Source organism: Mus caroli, unplaced genomic scaffold, assembly GCF_978045245.1.
Source record: "Mus caroli unplaced genomic scaffold, Mus_caroli_1 scaffold_2, whole genome shotgun sequence".
NCBI lineage: Eukaryota > Metazoa > Chordata > Mammalia > Rodentia > Muridae > Mus > Mus caroli.
The window spans coordinates 35,122,184-35,131,197 of record NW_028227257.1 but is presented as its reverse complement, the minus strand read 5'-3'; the positions used below and the strand labels follow the sequence as shown (position 1 = coordinate 35,131,197).

Genomic DNA, 9,014 nt, shown 5'->3' with positions numbered 1-9,014 from the left:
CACTTGGCTTAGAATTCATCACCATGGCTCAGAGCAGGGGCTGTGGTGACATAATTACCACGTGAGGCCAGCAGGCTCTTCTGCTTGGGAAGATTTTTTCATCTTTGCTTTTCCCTCTTTTTAATTCTGGGTCCCCCTCTGCTAGGGAACGGATAAACCCACATCTACAACCAGGATTTGTGACTTAAGCATTAGGTATTTTTAAAGAAATCAAAATAACTGTTCCCTCAGCCAGTTCTGAAACCTGTGGGGAGCCTGATTTGGAAAGATAGAGCTGTCCACGTCACCAGCGAACATTCTGGGGCCAGGTTCCCTGATCTCCTTTGGCCTTGTGGCGCCAGGAGTTCTAGTTGGTCTGGTCTGGTCTGGTGTTGGTAGTACTTGGGGGTGGGGGGAGGGCATGGCATATTTCTGCCTCACAATAGCTTGTCTGAGCCTCCACCCTACGTCACATTTTAGGATTTGTTTGACCAATGAGATTGCAGCACACACACTAGTCTCAGCCTGAGGCCTGAGCCTTGTCTTTGATGTCACAATCTGACCTGTAGCCATTAATGTGGCCACAGCCACTCACAGAGCAGATGGCAAGGTCAAGGGTACCACAGTAAGATGTGGAAGAGACCTGATCCTCAAGCCAAGATCAAAGCAGGGGACAGGCCTCAGACTTGCCAGTCTCTGGCTCTGGGATCGGCCACAGAGTCGGCCCTGCCGCAGGCTCTAAAACTGTCAGACTTTCAGAACTTTTCAGTATTTGAGGACATTAGTCAACACATCAAAGAAGTGGGAGCCCAACTGGTAAAGAAAGTGAACGCTATCTTTCAGCTTGACATCACCAAAGATGGGAAGACCATTCTGCAGTGGACCATTGACCTCAAGAATGGTGCCGGGGACATGTACCTGGGATCGGCCCGGCTTCCTGCAGACACCGTCTTCATCATCCCTGACTCTGTCTTTACAGAGTTAGTTGTGGGTAAGATAAACCCACAGAAGGCTTTCCTGGCTGGCAAGTTTAAAGTGAGAGGCAAAGTTCTCCTTAGTCAGAAGCTGGAGAGGATCTTCAGAGAGTGGGCTAAAATTTAAGCATGTGGGAATACCCAGGAAAGACCAAGACTTCTGGCTTATAATAATGTTGAGTAGCAATCATGCTTTAACTGAAGATTAAAGGAAAACATAGCCAATATTTTTACTCAAATTCTTCCTATTCAAGTTCGATTGATTTCCTGCCGATGTGTATGTTTGCTGGGATCCGGAATAGTAAAACGTGTTGGAGTGCAACACCTGCAACCTTTGTCCTTTCATTGTCTTAGCTGGGCCTACACTTTCATATGTCAAGGTGAGGGCCACATGGAGCTGGATGGGTGGTTCTGGTGTTTGGACTTAAGCGCTGGTAATTGTCTATACATGTACTTATGTATATATATCCTATGTGTGGAACCCAGCAATAGAGGGATGATGTTCTTGGTGTAGTGTAACCTTTGACAGATTCAATGCCAGGGAAGTTGAAGGGCCTGAAAGATAGTCAAGATCAGTAGTTCTTAGGGCAGATCATGTAGCAGAATTGTCCAGAGCCTTATAGCTCAAGTTCAGATAATGGGAACCTCACTTTCTGCTCAGGGGGTGTGGCTTGGGGAAAATGTACATTTCTGCCATGTCTCCAGTTGATAGGGTCATTCATCCTTGTAGAACTTCTGCCCTCCTTGATTTCATAGAAAGCTTTCGGTATTGACCATCATTGTTCTAGGCAGGACCATGAGATCCTGAAGACAGGCTGCATAGCTCTCTTTGAGACATTTCTAAAGAATATTATCTGGAGTTTGTGCACTGAACATTTTAATAATCAAAGTTCACACTGGGGTTTCTTCCCCTTCCTGGTAGCTTTTGTTGCATGTTTTCTAGGATTGGTATGAAGCTTGCTGTAGCTGATTTGGTCTCCTTCTGAGAATGTGCATATCATTGGTTCACAGGTGGCCTGGGAATGCCTTTAAATATGTGCCATATAGGCACTCTGAGACTCACATGAAAGTTATGTCAGAATTTTTATGATCAAGCACAAGTTTTGTCTTAGTCTACTTTGTGCTGCTATCATAAAATACCCTAGATTGAGTACTTTATTCAGAAGAGAGGTTTATTTGACTCATGGATTTAAAGGCTTGGAATTCTAAGAACATTGAGTGGAATATTACTACCATCTAATAGGGGTTTTTCTGTGGTGTTGCAAAGTGGAAAAGGGCATAGCATGGTGAGATAGTGATTTGCTAGATCAGGTGACTTTTGTCTTATATAAAGTCACTAGTGACATCACAATGGCCCTATACTAATGACCTCACCTCATCTCAATCATCTTCCCAAAGTTCTGCTTCTAAATACCAGTAACATAGACTTGGGAATTCAGTCCAGGGCATGATTTTTTTAGAGACACATTTAAACTATGGTACCTACCCAATGCCATTTCACCTTTAAAGTAATATACTAAGGCAAACACATTATGTACAATTATAAAAACTTGTATGTGGTCCAGTGAGGTGGCTCAGTGAATGAGGGAGACTGCCGCCAAGGCTGATTACCAAGTTTGATTTCTATAATTCATATGGTGGAAGGAGAGAACTTGCACCTACAAATTGTCCTGGGACCTTCATACAAGTAAATAAATATAACTGTGTTTAAAGTTAAAAACACTGTTAGATTGAAAAGAAGTGACTGTGGGGGTGTCTCACCCCAACTGGTGCATCTACAATCCAACCTGTACAGAAAACGTCATAGAAGGGGTGTTCACAGAACGACTGTTAAGGGCAGAGGCACAGGACTTCTGCCATAAAATGGGTGTCTTCTCTACATGATCCTAAAGCTGTACTCATGAAGTCTCAACAATATGGCTACCCAAACCAGACCTTCATAGAGGCAATAGTAACATGGCAAGGTGCATGGGGGAAATTTCATAAGGTCCCACCCCTAGATGAAGATTCACAGGTGCCACTGGCTACTCAGAGGGAAAGTCAGTCCTCTTCTGGGATGAGCCCTCTGAATTAGGTTATCCAATCTCATGTATTCAGCCCTAACTAAACACAGGTGTATATAAATAACACTAAGTAGATTCAGGTATACATACTTAGTGTGCACACACACACAATAAGAAAAGGTCGTGAATTTAAGAGGGAATAGGGAACATTGAAATAGCTGGAGGAAAAGGGAAGGGTTGAAATGATATAAATACAGTACTCATATGAATTTCTCCAGAGCTTAAAAACCCTAAAGTAAAATAGAAAAAAAAATCAGAGAAATATAAAAGCTTGGAAGCAAGCATTCACTGTAGCTATGTTGGTAATTATTTAAAACTGAAAGCAAATGCCTATCAATAGATGGAATGACTCTCTCTCTCTCTCTCTCTCTCTCTCTCTCTCTCTCTATATATATATATATATATATATATATATATACATACATATACACATATATGTATATATATACATAAACACACACATGTATGCATATATACATATATATACATATATATATCTCATATACCCAGCAAAGAAGATGAAATAAAAAAAGAATTATGATTATGTTGATGAAAAGAAGCCAGAGAGACTGAGCAGATACTTACTACACTACTATAAAATACTAGAAGATGTGAAAGAAAAAAAACATTAGAAAATATAAACTTTGGTGACAGAAGAATAATCAGAGTTTGCCAGGAGGGGAGAATGGGGTGTGGGAAGGATGGGAAAGAGGTGCTATACATGGCCATGAGGAAACTTGGGGTGATGGATCTTTGAGTGTGGTAATGAGTCACAGATAAGATCTAGACCAGTAACCCAAAGTGTACAGTTTATATATACAATATACATGTACTTCCCTTGTTTTTGTCTCAATATAAGCTGGTAAAGTGAGTTTTAAAAGCCAGCCTTTATTCACAGTAAGGGCATTTCTAAAGAGAACTTATGCCTAGCCCTGTCTGGAAAGTGAGTCCTTTGACCTCCTCACAGGCCTGGTTCCCACCCCTTACTGATTTGGATGGAGCTTAGTCCCTCTCTGAGGAGAAGGCACAGCAATGGTTGCTGCTCACAGAGCATTGCTTTGTAGAAAGGAAAGGATGTGCTGTTGAGTAGAGTCTACTCCATGGTAGAGAGTTTTAAAGGGTCAAGATGGGCACCTGGCATGCACCAAAGCTGCTTTTCCTCTTAGGATCATGCAGTTCATGACCATGATTGCTGTGTCCTGCACTCAGGGCAGCTGTGGAGGTCTTGAAGACTCCACTCTGGGGGTTCTTTGGTTAGTAAGCCCAGGCTTCCTCCAGTCACATGAGGGTGGGCAGATATATGGGGTATTGTACACTTAGATCCCCTTTTAAGGGAAATGGGCAGCCCAGTCTCAGGTACCTAGAGAGCTGTGCTTGTGATGTGTGTTGGCCTTAGCTTCCACTGCCACTTAGAGATTGACAGAATAATCTTGCTTATGCTTAGACCTATAGCATCTGACCAATAGCCCATTTTAACTTAAGTAACCCCCCCCCCCCCAACCAAAACCAAACCAAACGACAAACAAACCAAGATGAACCTGACTCCATTAGATTCCTTCCTTGAGAATCTGGAATTGAGAAAATGAGGCCGAGCTACAAGCATGTGGTGAGACTAGGTTTGAGGGGCTGGGATGTCAGAGGAGCCAGTGAGTCGGTGGGAGACAGACTACTAACTCTCATGGCAAAAGCTGGAGACAGGAGTCAACGGGAGCCTCGGGTAAGCAAAGGAAATGATCTGGCCTTGGGAAACATGGCAGGAAACCATTGGAATTATCAAGAAACGGTGCATGTCATATCCATGTCACCACTGGTTACTGAACCACTCCTTGCCCTAGATGCCTCATCTGGAAACAGAGCCAGTAGCCCATGCACTGCCAGATTGCCAGGGTGCTGCAATCAGGACACGCCCAAAAGGCCACTCACAAAGCTGTATTTCCCATAAGTATAAATTCCCCTTCTCTTCTGAATGAAGCAAGAGGAAGGTGAGTGGAGGCTTTCACGGACACTCTTTCCTCTCTGAAATGCCCATGCTTGGGATTTCTCATGCTATGCTCCAGGGACTTCTCTGCCTTTTGTCTTATACTTCGGTGGTGCTCTCAGGAGGTCACATCTGGCTCAAGTACACATCAGTGTTTTGTTTAGTCAGCACAAAGCTGGCCAAGGCAGTGTTTTGAAAGACTGAGTTAAGATGTGAAAATAAGACTTCTGGATTCTCCCGAAAAATTAGAATTTTGTTCACACTGAGCCATGTTTCCTGCCAGGCAGCTCAGGGGTGGGGGCCCCACTCTTCTCTCTGCATCCTTGGCTCTGAAGCTGTACCAGTGGTCGCATGGTACAATGTTCACATTATCTTTTTCCCAAGCTGTGCCTGCTCCCAGGGGGGTCCTGACAGCCTTTGTTTATGGAATGGTACACAATGGGGTTGTATTTTGGGAAGTGCTAAGCCAAAACAAGCATGGCCAAGATAGAAGAATGAGGATGGATTTGCCACCTGCCCTGGCAGATCTAGAGCGGCTGGGAGTTATTCCAAAGCAATGCCCTCCTCCAACGGAGGAAACTGTGAGTCCTATTCTTGGGGGGATAAGCATATTCATAAGCGGTTGGGGCTTAGTCCTGAGCATGCTCAGTTTATGGTTTTAATTTTTTGAAAAGTTTATTTTTTAAATTTTATACTTGTGCGTTGTTTGTATGATGTGTGTATGTGGGTGTGCAGTGTGTGTGTATTGTGTGTGTATATGTATGTTATGTGTGTGTTGTGCTATGTGTGTTATATTGTGTGTGTAGTATATGTGTGTTTTGTGTAGCATATGTGTGTTGTAGGGTATGCATGTTGTGTATGTAGCATATGTGTATTGTGTGTGTATTGTATGTGTGTGTGTAGTGTATATGTGTTATGGGGTGTGTGTGTGTTGTGTGTGTGTTATGTGCATGTGTGTTGTGGAGTGTGTGTGTATGTGTATGGTATAATCACACAAGTGTGCTCCCCACCTGTCTTAGTCAGGGTTTCTATTCCTGCACAAACATCATAACCAAGAAACAGTTTGGGGAGGAAAGAGTTTATTCGGCTTACACTTCCATACTGCTGTTCATCACCAAAGGAAGTCAGGACTGGAACTCAAGCAGGTCAGGAAGCAGGAGCTGATGCAGAGGCCATGGAGGGATGTTCTTTACTGGCTTGCCTCTCCTGGCTTGCTCAGCCTACTCTCTTATAGAACCCAAGACTACCAGCCCAGGGATGGTCCCACCCACAAGGGGCCTTTCCCCCTTGATCACTAATTGAGAAAATGCCTTACAGTTGGATCTCATGGAGGCATTTCCTCAACTGAAGCTCCTTTCTCTGTGATAACTCCAGCTGTGTCAAGTTGACACAAAAATAGCCAGTACACCACCCCAATGCTCTTAGACAGGGTTTCTCACTGAAACAGAGGTTCATCGTTTGGCTGGCCAGTGAGCTCTCAGGATTCATTTGTCTTTGTCCTCCTACTTTGGGGTTTCAGGTAGGCTTCCAAGCATCCCTGACTTTCTACTTGGATGCTGGGGATTCAAGCTCAGACTTGCTCAGCGAGAGCTTTTACTCACCGCGCAAGCATCTCTCCACCATTATTTTTGAATTTAAAGAATGGGTGCATATGTGTGTCTGTGTGTGGGTTCATGATCACCACTGCAAGGCTTACAGGACCAAGAGAGGATTAGATACCTGGAAGCTAGAGGTACAGGTGGGTATGTGCTGCCTGGCATGGGTTCTGGGAACTGAGCTTGGAAGAACGGCAAGCACTCTACCCGTTGGGCCACTTGTCCAGATGCTTAAGGTCATATTTTAAGAGGGAAAATACTGCAGCAGATACATTTTGGGGGATGCTTAACTCAAGGCCCTGGGACATGTTTCAAGGGTTAAGAGGACAGACAAGAATAGGTTTGGCTATCCTCATAAAAATCTAGCTGAAAATAAAGGAAATAAGACCTTTCAAAGAGGCAGTGCTCGCAGTCCTCGCAGGTACCAGTCGTGTTCAGTGGCAAACACAGCTCCCTACAGTAAGAGGCCTTATTCTTCTCCCCTTAACTGAAACACTGCTTCACCTTTCCATGGCCATATGACAAATACCGCAAATTTAATGACTCAAAACAAAAATCCATGCATAGAGTCTTGCTGACCAGAACTCCAGGAGGGCTCAGCTCCCAAGGATGCCATAAGGGATTTGGCTAGGCTGTGCCCTGTGTGAGACTTCATAGAAAAATGAACACTGCACTCACTCAGGGTCAGACAGGATCAGCATTTTTGAGGGTGTCCATGGAAACTGCCCACATTTTTGGTTGTGTAGCTTGTCCATCTGCAGGGTGGGAAATGATGGGTGGAGTCTTTCCCAGGCTCCAAATCTTTCTAATCTTCCACCTCAGTCTCCTTTGTCTACTTTACAGGACCCACGCGGTCCCATTGAGCCACCGTAGTTCCAGGCTACTCTCCCTTAATCTCTACTGAAGGGTTGGTTACATTCTCAGAATCCTATTGGCTCTGTAAGGTAACACTTACCCAGACCCTCTCCGATTCATGAGAAGCATGTGATTGGTGGTTATGGCTTAAAAGTAGAGCATGACAGGGCTCTGGGTTACAGTTATGGCACCATGAAAAAAAAATCCTCATAAGACAAAGCACTCAACCCCGTTGAGAAGAAGTACTGCTGAGCGGTCCCTAGGGAGAGTCGCCCATATGAGGTAACTGCGTTTGTAAGAAGAGGGGAGAACAGCCTCCAGAACATTGAGAATGAGTTGTCTACTGTTTAATCAATCCTGTCTACTTTATCTTGTAACGGCAGCTTGAGCTAATGCATGCACATAACCTGTGAACCTCATCATGGCTACAGCCCTCAGGACTGAGATGCAGAACCTCATGGGGCCCACAATTCTATAGATTCTCTCTCTGACTCCACCATCTAAATTGCACCTAAACCTTCATGAAACAGTCCCCAATTCAGCTGTTCTCTTCTTCCCTAATATGTGTACCCCAGCCCTGTGTTCTGTTGGTATGGATCTTCTCATCTGTGACAGAGACATGTCCTGCTTTTGCCAGCACGGTCCTGGTTCACATTGTCATCTTGCAATTCAGTCAGTCATTTCTCCCTCCTCAGGAAAGTCTCACCTTGGCAGGTTCTGAGGTCGTCTCTGCACTTCCTAGGGCTGGGAGGTCCAGAGAGCAGGGGGGCCAATTAGGCCCCTTTCTGGGTTCACTTGGTCTTATTCTCTGAGAGCTTGATGTGCACTGTAGACCTCGCAACTGTTTGCTGAGTGAATGAACAAACTCTTTTACTATTAAAAAAAAAGGACATGAAAAATTCCAAACAGGGGCCTGGCTCAGTGGCTCAGGATGCTTATTGCTCTTCCAGAGAGACAGGGTCTGATTTTCTAGCATCCCTGTAGTGGGACTTGCAACCAACTGTAACTCCAATGGGTATCAAATACCCCATGTCCTCCACAGGCATTGCACACAAGTGTATAAGCCCCACCCATATCCCACACATAATTAAAAAAAAACATATAAAAGGAAAAATCTGATTGCTATAAAAGAACATTTAAGGGAAATTTAGTTCTTTGGATGACATCCCTTCCTTGTTCTTCTCAAAGCTTCCGGTCCTTTGTCTCGATATAATCCGACAGGGACCAACACATGGGTTGGGTCAGCCCAGCCCAGCCCAGCCCTCCTTTTACTGTTTTTTTTTTGTTTGTTTGTTTGTTTGTTTTGTTTTATTTTCACCTGAATAAAAGTTGATCATAGATGCTAGTCCCTAACTTGTGATCGACTTTTTTCCTAAAATAACCACACAAATCTCTTCCTTCAAGCATGCTTCCCTGTAAGGGTCAGAGACTCGACCCCGTGGAAACCTGTTCCCAATTGCTAATGTTCTTTAGAAAATTTGTCACGAGGTGCTGCTTCTAAACAGAAGGCACAGAATCAGCCCTTTTTTTTGCTGTGGGTAAGAGATTTACCCACTGTTTTCTCGAACTA

At 44.2% G+C, this 9,014-nt stretch overlaps 1 protein-coding gene across 1 annotated transcript; it reads left to right on the top strand.

The window, feature by feature from the left end:
• Positions 1 to 555: 555 nt before the first annotated feature.
• Positions 556 to 1,271, top strand: Scp2d1 (SCP2 sterol binding domain containing 1). Its single transcript, XM_021156676.2, has one exon. The coding sequence runs from the start codon at positions 610 to 612 to the stop codon at positions 1,078 to 1,080; it is 471 nt and encodes a 156-aa protein (XP_021012335.1). The 5' UTR covers positions 556 to 609; the 3' UTR covers positions 1,081 to 1,271.
• The last annotated feature ends 7,743 nt before the right edge of the window (positions 1,272 to 9,014 follow it).